This window comes from Heterocephalus glaber, unplaced genomic scaffold (genome assembly GCF_053883595.1).
Source record: "Heterocephalus glaber isolate CG9 unplaced genomic scaffold, H.glaber_assembly_v1.0 deba00001457, whole genome shotgun sequence".
In the NCBI taxonomy this organism is placed as follows: Eukaryota; Metazoa; Chordata; class Mammalia; order Rodentia; family Bathyergidae; genus Heterocephalus; species Heterocephalus glaber.
The window spans coordinates 41,332,218-41,344,446 of NW_028258305.1; the positions used below are offsets into that span (position 1 = coordinate 41,332,218).

The window sequence follows — 12,229 nt, forward strand, 5'->3', positions numbered from 1 at the left end:
TCACAGTCAGACCCCAGCACCAGGCTCCGCCACTTCCCCCCAGTAAATGTCTGGCAGAACGACAGGCACTAGTGGAGAAATCCCACCACGAGAAAGGGAAAATAGGGACCGCCTTTCCAGAAATTCCAGAGAAACTGTGAAGGGCCCTGAAGGTCACGCTAAGCCTCAGAAGGCTTAGGAGGAGATGAGAGGGGAGGCACTGGGGCTCACACGGAAGCCCTCTGCAGACAGTGCTGGAACCCACAGCCTCCACTCTCTCTGTATCCAACGCACTGTAGTTCCGTGCAACTATCTCCAAACGGGACCACAAAGCCCCTCAAGGACAGAATCCCAACTGAAACATGCTGTGAGCCTCCCTTGTCCCTCTTTCCACCTGCCTTCCAAGCTAGGGCAATCAGTGTGTAATCTAATTTGATAGAAGGTTTGCCTCAGGAATAGCTGAACAGCTGCCGGGTCATCTTTTGGAAAAACATTTATCTGGAACTCTGCTTCTCTGCAGCTTCCAGTTTTCCTCAGTGGCCGTGGGGTGAAGCCTCCCTCCTCAGCATGACACTCAGGACCTGTCACAGGCTGACCCCATCACAGGCAATCAGCCAGGTCAGCTGCTGGCATGGCCCTTTCAGGCAGGGGAAGTTTCAAAAATTAAGTCACAATTCTATCCTGGTAGTCGAACTGGTCAAGCTGCTAAAGGGAGAATGACTCACGCTGAACAATTTAAAAAGTTGTATGTACATGCTCAGCTAAAATGGCCCAGTGGCTGACCATTTCTAATTGAACTGTGTTTAGGAAATGAAGAAGATTCCAGAGTAGATTAAATGAGGCCCTCTGATCTTGCTATTGAGTCCACTTTCTGTATGCAAACCATTTTTTGTGATACTGGGGATTGGACCCTGGAACTTGCCCACATGCTAGACAGGTGCTCTACCACTGAGTTGCAGACCCCATCTTTTTCTATTTTTATTTTTATTTTGAGGTAAATTCTCACTAAGTTGCCCAGGCCATCCTTGGACTTGCAATCCTTCTTCCTCAGCCTCCCAAGTACAGTAGCTGGGATTATAAGCGTGCACCAACACATCCAGCTCAAAGGTGATTATTCTAAATAGCTGACACCTCCCTGCTGGGCAAATGAGACTGGGGAAGACAGGTGTGGAAGGCAGCTTGCCTACCAGGCTGAGGTCTGACATGTGTCCTTTTGTCTCTCTATCCTAGGCACAGAGTCTTTAACACTTTAATATGCTGCTACATGTGTACAGTACACTTTAATGAGCTGCTACATAACACTCAGACCTCCGTGGGTCTGGTCATTCTGATCAGCTAAACTCAGAGCTGCCCCCTGGATCTTCTCAGCTACATCTGTATTCTTCCACCCACCCCATGCATGGCCTCATGCCTCTGTTCAGGCTCCTCTGCCTAAAATGCCCACTCCTCAACTCCTCAAACTCCTACTCATTCCTGAGGCCCAACTCAAATGTTGCCTTGCCTGGGAGGTTTTCTCTAATCTCTGCAGAGTCCCAGAAACCTCCTTGTGTGTGTTTCCACAACTCCTGACACATGCCTGCTTACACATTCGCATTTTGATCACCAGCAGAGGCCAAGTGAGAGTTTTCTAACCACCCGGCACAGCACATGTCAGCAATGTAATGCTTGAGGGAGAGAGGAAGAAGAGAGGGAAGGGAAAAAGGCGGGAGGGAAGATTTACAAGGGGCAGGAGGGGCATTCTAGGCTAAGCTGGACACAGCTGCTTCTCAACAACTGAGGCGCATGTAGCGGCCTACAGGGACCCCCCTCACGCCCACCGGCCTGCGAAGAGTCCAGCCTCTCACCTCTGCCGCTTTATCTCCTCCTCTTCCACTCTCCTATGGATCTCCCTGACATCTACAGCCACCCGGATATTTGTGACCAATTCAGTGCCGTAGAGCAGCAGTTTAGCCAATTTCTGAAATCAAAGAGATGAGAATTTAGAAAGTTAAAACTCATGGTGAAGAATTTAGAAAGTGAGAAACGTGTGTGTGTGTGTGTGTGTGTGTGTGTGTGTGTGTGTGTGTGTGGTGCTGGGGATGGAACTCAGGGCCTTTCCCAAGCTAGGCAAATGCTCTATCACTGAACCATACCCCACCCAGTTAGGAACATTTGCACATTTCATCTGTAGCTCTTCTATCCACTGAGGCAGGAATCAACAGCTACCTTAAGACTCTGAAAAGCAGCATCTTCTTAGCAACCTTTTCTATCAAGACATTTGTGATGTGACATTAAGGCTACGCTTTGCCAGCATCCCCTGGAGTAGGGACAAGCCAACCAGTACACTGCCATATGCTATCAGCACATCCCGGCCCTGTACCCAACAGATCCCCACGCAACTGACCCTACCCAGGTCCTTCCTATGAATCTCAGTTGGAGAGGTGAGGGATTAACAGCAGCTATCCTCCAGTGTTCACCTCCTCCTCTGCTGTGAGTAACAGAGCACTCAAATTTTAGCTCAGCATGCAACCTCCCCAGCCTCTCTTGCAGCTAGAACATGGTCTGCCCAATGGATGCGTGACAGAAGTGATATGCACCACATGTGAATCGTGCCTTTAAGGGCAAAGGCAAACTCTCTCCTGCCCCTTCCATTCCTCCCCTTCCTCCAGCCTGGAACATGGGGCTAATGTACGCCACCATGAGCGGACAGAAGTGGCCTGAGAATGGCAGGGGCTGAGACTGCAGGGAGCCCCGTCAGCCCTGCACTGCTCATGCTGGAGACTCCTGAGTGAGGCAGAGAAGGAAGTGGCTAATTGTAGCTAATGTTGGCTGGGTCTTTGCCATCACAGAAACTGATTGCTCTATAATTTTATGGGCACAGGGGATTTTTTCTGCTATAGGTGCCCACTTCTAAGGCCCTCTTTGTAAATCACAAAATCAGTATCTTCACCCCTGGCCTTTTTGTAATGTTATGATTTCAGGGTGATAAATCCTCCAACAAAAAATTCAGATATCCTTGGCTTATGCATAAGGTTATCCACAAGTGTTTTGGAATTTGTGAACTCTCTAACTCTCCAATTATTTCCAACCTAAGGACCTGGTAGGGATGCAGCTCAGTAGCAGAGCACTTGCCTAGCATGTATGAGGCCCTGGGTTCAGTCCCCAGAACTGAAAAAGAAAAATGAACTAAGAACTCATTTATGAACCAACTTCTGTTCCAAGCAGTCACTGCAATGTTCAAAGACTATTCTGTGGAAATTCTGAATGTAGTGTCGGTGAATACAGAACAAGACTTAACCCAGGTATCCAGGGCACTCCAGATCTTTTTAATGCCTGCAGCATTATCATTTATATTAAATGGTTTTATATGCATATGAAAATCAAGGCTTTCCTATGGTTGTGAGCAATTTTCTATTTTTTACTCAATGTGAACATTAGAAATTTCTGAATCAAGTACTTTAGACTCAAACCAATATTAAAAATCAAAATATTATAGTTACCAATAGGCCAGTGGACCCATACACTTACAAGATCCAGGGAAGAGTTTAAGTGGAGGCCCTCGTACCCCTCATAACTGGGCAGCTAAGGGAAAGCCAGTCTGACCCACCACCCACTCCCACCTCTGACCAGCAGGTAAGGGGGTTTCCAGGTCTGAAAGCTCAGCGATTGAAAAACAGTGGCCCTGCTTCCCCTGAGTAGAACAGATGCCAAAGAGACGCCCACCAAGGCCTTGAAGGTGGGCTCAGAACCACTTCCATTCAGTGGGCTGGAAGACCTGTCTTCCTCACTAAGGCAAGAAAAAGAAACAGTATAAAACTTGAACAGGCAGAAATAAAACAGTTATTATTTTCAGATGATCTGATTATTTGTGTAAAAAAAATCCCAAAGAGCCTACAGGTCACTAATAAGCAAGAATTAATAAACAGAATTAATAAGCAAATTTGGCAAGGTCACTAGATATCATGTCAATACATAAACACCAAATATGCTTTCATATGAAAACATGTCTGATCACAGCCTTGCGGTGGTTTGCAATCTGGAATGTCCCCAGAGGCTCGTGTGTTGAAGGCTTGGTCCCAGTGTGGAAGTGTTCAGAGGTGGAGCTTTGCGGAAGTGGCTGGGGCATGAGGGCTCTGACCAAATCAGTGGATTCAGCCATCGACGGGCTCCAGAGGGTGGCATTACTGGGAGGTGTTGGACACTAAAGGAGGTGGGACCTCGTTGGAGGAAGTAGTCACTGGAAGGGTCTAACCCATCCCCAAGTATCTCTCATGCTTTCAATCTCTTTCCCCCCTTCACCATGGGCCCAGAAGCAACAAAGCCGAGTGACCAGGGATTGAAACTATGAGCCAAGATTGTTTATTCCTGGGTATTTTGTCGCAGGAACAGAAAGCTAACACAACCTCATCAAAAACTGTTAAAGATTACCGAGTGAAATTAAAGAATATCTATATAGGTGGAAGGATATTTTACATTTATGGGTTATAAATTCAGTTGAATGGCAATTAAAATTCCAGCTGATTTTGGGGGGATAGAAATTGACAAGCTGATTCTAAAATTTACATAGAAATGCAAAGGGCCAAGAATTCTCAAGACAATCAGGAAGAAGAACATGGTAGGAGAACTTAACCTACCAGATATTGAGGTCTGTCATAAAGCTACAGTAATTAAAAAGTACGGATTTGGCATAAAGACAAATAGACCAACGTAACAGAATAGAGAATTTTGGAAAATAAATGTATAGGGATCGCTTGATTCATAACAAAAGTTCATGCTATGCAGTAGAAAAGGATGATCTTGTCAATAAATGGTGCTGGGTCAATTAAAAATGTATATAGAAAACAATTAGCTTTGAGTCCTACTATATATCATACACACAAAAAATCAAATCTAGATAGAGTGCAGACTAAAATATAAGTGGTACAATAATAAAGGTTCTACAAGAAAATCTTCATACATTTGGAATACACAAAGATTAATCAGGACAAGAAAGAATGGCTTTTTGTTTTAGTCACTTTCTCATGGCTGGGGCAAAATACCCAATACCCACAATTTAGAGAAAGAGAGGTTTATTTTGGCTTATAGTTTTAGAGGATTCAGTCCATAGTCGGCTGGCTCCAGGGTAGAAAGGGCCTGGTGGGAGGGCCTGGTGGGAGGAGGACAGCTGCTCCTCCCCTGGCAGCCAGGAAAGACAGGAGGACCCAGCAATGAGAATACAGCCTTCCAAGTCAGCCCCACCAACCCTTCCAACAAGCCCCCAACAACATGAAATTTTTAGGGGATATTGTAGACTTTTAAAAACTGATTAATAAAGAACAAGGCCAAGGACAGGTCTGAGGGAAGAACTGGTCAGCAATACCTTGGTTTTGAGGATGCCAGCATTTTTGTATACATTTCTCTGTGATGTCAACACTCTTCACTACTTAAGTCCTAAGTGAAAGGAACCTTGAAAAGCTCTAATGACAATATTATCCCTTTCGTTCCATACTCAAGAAGAGGAAAAGAGACGCATAATGAGCAGTGTATTGGTATTTTCAAGACTCTACAAATGCTTTAGCCTAGACACAAATGCTCAGAAATCCCTGACTTTTGTTTTGGTACTGGGGATCGAAGAAATCACCGACTTTTAAAGGAAGGAAGTTAAGTATGAAGAAGTGACACGGGAATATTCACTCTATAGGAGGCGAGAGATGTGGAACGACAATGCACATTAGCCCAATATTTTTCCACTACAGTAAAAGAGCCTTTCCCAGACATAATATATCTCTATGCTTTGTAATATTTCAGTAACCTGAGTATGTTTTCTTCCAGAGAGTACTCTTATTTTTGCCAGAAATTATCACAATTTCTCCTGCACAACACTTTAAAATCCCACCAATTGTCTAAGCCTCAGCTCATGTTCCACTTTCTGCATATAATTGCCCTGACTAGGCCCATTGGGAAGCATGTCTTGTCACACAGGACCACTGGCTCGGCGTTTCATTTAGCATTAAGTACACCATTCGGCCAGTTCTGGTTTGCTATTTCGAACTGTTGTTTTTCCCTCTCAAACCTCTTGTTCCACATCCTTTATTAAATATCTCAGGAGCCCTGTCCTTGACAGAGGAGAGAGAATGATTTTTTCTTTTCTTTTTCTTTTTTTGAGATGGGATTTTGCATGTTTCTCAGGCTGGTCTTGAACTGACAGGCTCAAGCAATCCTCCTGCCTCGGCCTCCTGAGTAGCTAGGATTAAAGGGCCCTACCACCACGCTTAGCAATTTGTTTTTTTTTCAGCACTCAGGATTGAAACCAGGGCCTCACACTGAGCTACAACCCCAGACCTTTTTATTTATTGTTTTGAGGCAGGGTCTTGCTAAGTCACCCGGGCTGGCCTTGAAGTTGTGAATCTCCTGCCTCAGCCTCCTGAGTAGCTGGGATGACAGGTGTGCACCACCTCACACAGCATAATTTTTTTGTTTTGTGTTTTTGGTGGTGCTAAGGATCAAACCCAGGGCCTCATGCATGCTAAGTGAGTACCCCACTACCGAGCTACACTCTCACCTGATTTTCCTTTTATGGTTCATTAGCGTAAGCTCTAAACACTCCACAGCTAGGAAGAGAGGCCGTCGCGCTCAGAGAGCTTCTAAGTTACTTGGGGACGCTGCACTCACACACATTTGCAAGGTCACACAAAGCTGACAACTAGCTAAGATGAATGACTGCTACAGAGAAGTACTGTATGTGTGGACTAAAGGAGTTCGGGCTGATGTTAAAGCAGGCTGGGGTCTCTGAGGGGTTAGGGGTCCCGGGAACTACCCTCCACCATTCTCCAATTCCCTCACCCTCACTGCTCCAAAGAATGAGAAAATGAGGCCAGACTGGCTCAAAGCCAAGGCCACCTGCGCTCCAGGAAGCCGGGACTGAAGAGACTTGCCCAGTGAAAGTTTATCTATGGTGCAGCGCATGCAGGAAAAAGCTACTGTATCAGCAGAGTGGGCTGCAAGGCCCCATGGGTCTGGTGTGCTCGTGGGGGTAAAATGGTTTCTAAAAGTAACTTTCACTGGTTGGTGTGATCTAGGCCAATCAGGGTCTTAGCCCTTGTTCCTGGGGGTGAGGAAGAGTTCAGTGGGCTGAGGTTCCTGGAGCACCCGGTGCACAATAAGCACGTGGTAACCTTACAACTGTGGGCCACCCAGGTCGTGCCCAGGATTCCCTGCCTACACCCCTCTCACCTGTCCCTACCCTGGGCTGAGCAAGAATCCACAAGAACCTGGGAAGCTCAACAGTCCTAGAGGATGGGAATGCAGCCTTTCTGAGAAGAGAAGGGAGGAGAGGAGGAGCATTGAACGGAGGGCACTGAGAGGCCCAGAAGATCAAAGGCTCAGAACAGGGAGGAGGAGCCCCTGGGGGTGAGTGGGCAGATGCGCCTCTCGGGAGAGCATGGAATGAGGCCAGGGTGGGAAATGAGCCTGCAGGGTAAAGAGGGCAGACCCGGCTGAGACTCTGAGCTTCGTCCTGTGAGTGCGAGTGACCACTAAGAGCACACGAGCGAGCGGGGGAAGAGGCAGCACAGAAGCGCCTGGTGGGCAAGCTCGCTCCTGCAGAGGCCCCAGCTGGGAGCAACCTGAGCCCGGCGCCCTCGAGGGGTCTCCGCTGTCCCCGCCTTCCTCGGCTCCACTTCCTACCAGCCTGCTCTCTTCTCTCTGTTTGTAGCTCTTGCTCTGATCTTCTTCACTCTCCTTCCCGTCTAAATATTCTCCGAGCGCTTCCCTGTGACAGAAAAAAGCCAGAGAACACGAAGTTACTTCGAATACGTAAATACTGCATGGAAAGTTTCCATGGAGCTTCACTGCATAGAGAGATACACTGCATTTGGATAAAAATTTCAATATTAAGAAAATGCAATCATAAAAGTACTAGAAGTGAATGTAGGAGAATGTTTGTCTGATCTTACTGTAAAGAATCCATCTTTGAATAAAACAAATCAGGAGGGAGTGGATATTGATTTTTACTTTCTAAAATTTAGAAATGTTAAAAGTCAAGGCATAAACCGGTAAAAGAAATTTGATAAAATTTTACTGTCTCTAAAATAGACCCTGGGTTCAATCCCCAGTACACAAAAAAAGAAAAAGAAAGAAAAAATGACTCCTTCAAATAATACCAAACCCCTACCAAAATACCAAATATAAATTAATGGGAGATTTGAATGTGCAATTTACAGAAGAAATGCAAATGGGAAATGGACATTTGAAAATGTAATCAGCTCAAATATAATCAGAGGAAGTAAAGCCCTGTGAGATATCTCTACTCTCCTATCAGACTAGAAAACATTTCAAAGGTGGAAAATACCAATATAGGCTAAGAATTTGGTTGCCCAGCTATTTAGACCCTATTTAAACATGTAACTACCAGTGTAAAAGGCAAACTGGGAAGATTTACCAGACATTTAAATGCGCCTCCTCTCTGACCCAAAGCCCGCCATTGAGGATCTTCCACAGGAATCTCTCGCAAGCACACAAAGAAACGAGCACAGGACACTACTGCAGCACTGACTCTAATAGGAACCTGGGAATATTCCCCATACGTAGTAGTAGCTGACTGTCCGAGTAACTTATGGAGAAACAATATAAGAAAATACTCTGTAGCCTCCAAAAAGGATGTAATGTCTAGCAGTATGCAAAGATGGCCACAGCTGTCAGGAAAAAAAGAGTCAGTGGTAGCTTCCCACGGGTCCCTGGCTGTTCTTACCGTTCAGGTTTCCCTATCCTCACATAGCACTGGCAAGGACAGAGCCCAGTGACAGAGCCCAGGGCCTCCCACGTGCTAAGCAAGTGCTCTGCCACTGAGCTGCACACTCTGGCCCCCTTATTTTACAGCAACACACATGTGATTCGGCCCCTTCATCCAGCTATAAAAATACATTGCTGGGCATGGTGGCATATAACTGTAGGGCTGAGGCAGGAGGATTGCAAGTTCTAGCCCAGCCTGGGCAAGTTAGTGAAACTCTGTCCATAAATAAATAAGGCTGACAACATAGCTCGTGAAAATCCCCAGTTCTGCAAAACAAAACAACACGTGTAGGCAAGACAGTTCTCTGAACCCTGGCCAGAGTAACTCCATTTTGTAGTAGGCTACTGTTCAGTAGTCTGGAGAGCCGCAGCAGGTGCCAAAGCATTGTGCCAGTCTGCACACAGGGCCGCCCACCACCATGGCTTGACAGAGCCTACTGAGGCTGGCAGGGTTCCCCATGAGCATGGGACAGGAACAGAGTGTGCATAACTTCCCGCAAGGACTCTTGACTTTTGCTTCTGCCTTTTGATTACCCTAGAGCCATACAAAAACTTACTCAGCAAACTGGGACAAGGGTGGTGACTTCAGTAGTGCTGCCACTCATAAGCCACCCACCGCCCTGTCAGTACCTTAATAAGCCTATTTGTACGTCAAGCTGGACTTGATTGAATCATTCTTTGGACTGTCGCCCTCTCAATTTGGAGGCAGACATTTCTTTTACATTTCCTTGGGAAATTTACAGAGCACGCATTCATCAGAACTGCCTGGTATCTTCCTAAACATGACTTTCAGTATCCTCCACTTCATGCAGAAGTTTTCTTGAACATCTTCAAAGACGCTGCGTGCCCTTTCACAAGGAGCCAATAAGAGAACAGGTACATTTTTGCTTGAGACATCTCTCCAGTACAAGAAGCTCTCTCTTTGTTGCCAAGGCCTTGGCTTTTCCCATCGTCCCATGTGAGAATCACCAGGACAGCATGGTGTCCATTCATCTCCATGAAGCTTAGGAAGTAGCAGGAGCAAGCAATGTTTCCAGCCACGTCACCAAACACCATCACTGTGTGATGGCCCACAGCCAGCATCAACACAGCTCTGCCAGCCCTACCCCGGTCATGGTCATGACAAAGACCTTATATTAGCTTTATCCAGATGGCTTCTGGGGCCAGATTCATACTGACTTGGGAGGGATCAGATGGGGTTTTGCTCTGCCACGAGGAAGCCTAACCGAAGCAGACCGTCTTCAACTTCTTTCTGAAAGACTCCATGAAGCCATAGTAATAACAGGTTTGGGGACAGAACTACACCTTGAACTTCTCCCCCTGCCGCGTTATCCCACCTGGTTCAGATCCCTGAGATATTTGTCTTTAGTGACCTTTTCTTTTCAGCTGTAGTCACTTTAGTACTTGAAGATACTTGTGCAGAGGAAGGACCCAAGAGACACAGTCAAGTAGAATAAAGTAAAGCTACTCTTTTTGACAGCATTAGCTTGTTGACTGTAAGCATTTTGGTGGTACCCTTTTCTGCTTCTCCTGTTTGGCTCTTTCTTTCCCCACCAGTGGTAATGTATTCTTCATAGATTGTTCTTATTTCTAGAAATCACCAGTTCATAGTAATGCTTAAGCAAGAACTTGGAAATCCTGACAAGCTCTTATCATGTCCTGTTATGTTAGTTTACATTTAGTCCTTTGACAGATTACATTTCCAAGTTTTAACTGTCTTGAAAAATATAAAATTTTTATAAAGAAAAAAGAGGCAGCTGTAAAACAATATATGGAATAGTGTATAAATTTTCTTTTTAAAACAGGCTCACATACACATAGGGCATTTTTCGAAAGATCTGTGACAAACAGATAACCATTACTGGGTAAGGAAAAGGAATTAAACTACTGAGGACTTCTATTTTCTACACTTTGTTATTGCATGAATTTTACAAATAGTGCATGTGTGCGTGTATTGATCAGAAAATGGACTAAGAGCCAAGGGAAAGAGCGGGTCCCAGATTATGGACGTCTCTGGGGGAGGCAAGAGAAAGACCTTGCCAACTCTCCAGCCACTTCCTTCACAGAGGCACCGCTCTGCTCTGGCACACAGCGCACACCAGGGCTCCCCGTATGCTGCAGGAAAAATGAAACCATCGTTTACTGGGAAACAAGTGGATCTGTTTATCTCACTCTTTCCTGACCTTTTCTAACATAGACTTCCAGAACCACCCCCTGTTCAAAGTCCAGCACAGCCCACACAGCAATACACCATTTTGGGACACACGGTTCCCACCATCCTCCACTGCCAGTCTAACTGAAGCCCCTTTTCCCTGTCATTAAATTTGCTTCCCTGGTTTTTGGGTTTTTGGGGGTTTGGGGGGGTTTTTTGGGTACTGGGGATCGAACTCGGGTCATTGCGCTTGCGGGGCAGGCGGCGGAATCACTGAGCTAAATCCCCGGCGCTGCTTCCCTGGTCTTATTGAACCAGTCTTGGTTATCTTAGTAAAAACACTAATTGTTCTGTTCCACTTGGGTCTTCAGACATTACTGGACCACAGCAGTGTTCTCATCCCCACCCAAACATACTCCTTCTCTTTGAATTTCCACTTTGACCCCCAATTGATTAATTACCAACTCTAAACAAACCCTTCCAGCCACTTCCTGGGGCGAAGATCAGGCTTCAGAAAGAAAAAGAGCCTGCAGTCCAGATCTGATACAAATTCTTTTCTAGTTTCAATGTAAATCCCATTGCTACCTTTTACTCATCATATTTGAGCCTCAAGCACTTTGCTGCCCGCTCTGGTGGCCACCAACCACATGTGACCACCAGGCACTTGAGATAAGGCTGGTCCAAAGCAAATGGGCTTTGAGTGTAAAATGCACACTAGAAAATGTTCAAATGAGAAGGGGAACGAGGGAGGGGGAGGGGGAGAAGGAAAGTAGGGACAAGAAAAAAAGAGAACAGAAGGAAAAATGGAAACAAAGCTTCTGTATATAAAGAGGGTAAGAGGAGTCGAAGGGAAGGAGAGGGAATGGGAAAGAAAGAAGCAAGATGTATCACGTTCAGGCACAAATTCCCTATGATGAATGTGATCATTATGTATAACTAAAATGTACCAATAAATGTTTTGCTTCAAAAACTACGCACAAGGGCCAGGGATTTAGCTCAGTGGTTTTGACGCCTGCCTCACAGGCGCAAGGACCAGAGTTCGAGCCCCAGTAACCCCCCCACAAAAAAATACCAGATGTGATAAAAATATATGGGGTTTAAAAAATTTATTACAGTAAAAGATACATTGCTATTAATCCCTCCAAACCCCACCACCACCACCACCATGTCCAACATACTTATCCTATTGTTCCTAGCACTTCCTGAAGCAGCTCTGGAAGTTCTCTTTTGTGAGCACCTTTAAGAGGTATGATAAAAAATTTAGTGAATGCTGCTGTCAAGTGCCATCCTACAGAAAAGCAGGCTCACAAAAACCTTATGGTGTGTTCTTATCTACGTTACTCACCATAT

General features: G+C 45.6%; 1 protein-coding gene across 4 annotated transcripts in view; it reads right to left on the reverse strand.

Annotated features, from left to right (window-relative positions):
- Drc1 (dynein regulatory complex subunit 1) overlaps positions 1 to 12,229 on the reverse strand; it is a 66,295-nt gene that overhangs the window by 32,799 nt on the left and 21,267 nt on the right. For 3 of the 4 annotated variants that reach the window (XR_002392816.2, XR_002392819.2, XM_004839139.3), the window contains exons 2-3: positions 7,624 to 7,708; positions 1,824 to 1,936 (exon numbers count right to left, since the gene is read on the reverse strand). Coding sequence is in view for 1 of the 4 variants with exons in the window: in XM_004839139.3 (XP_004839196.2) it covers positions 1,824 to 1,936; positions 7,624 to 7,708 (198 nt within the window). In the remaining 3 variants the exon portion in view is untranslated. The remainder of the gene's footprint in view (positions 1 to 1,823; positions 1,937 to 7,623; positions 7,709 to 12,229) is intronic. The other variant, XR_002392820.2, reaches the window with a different exon arrangement.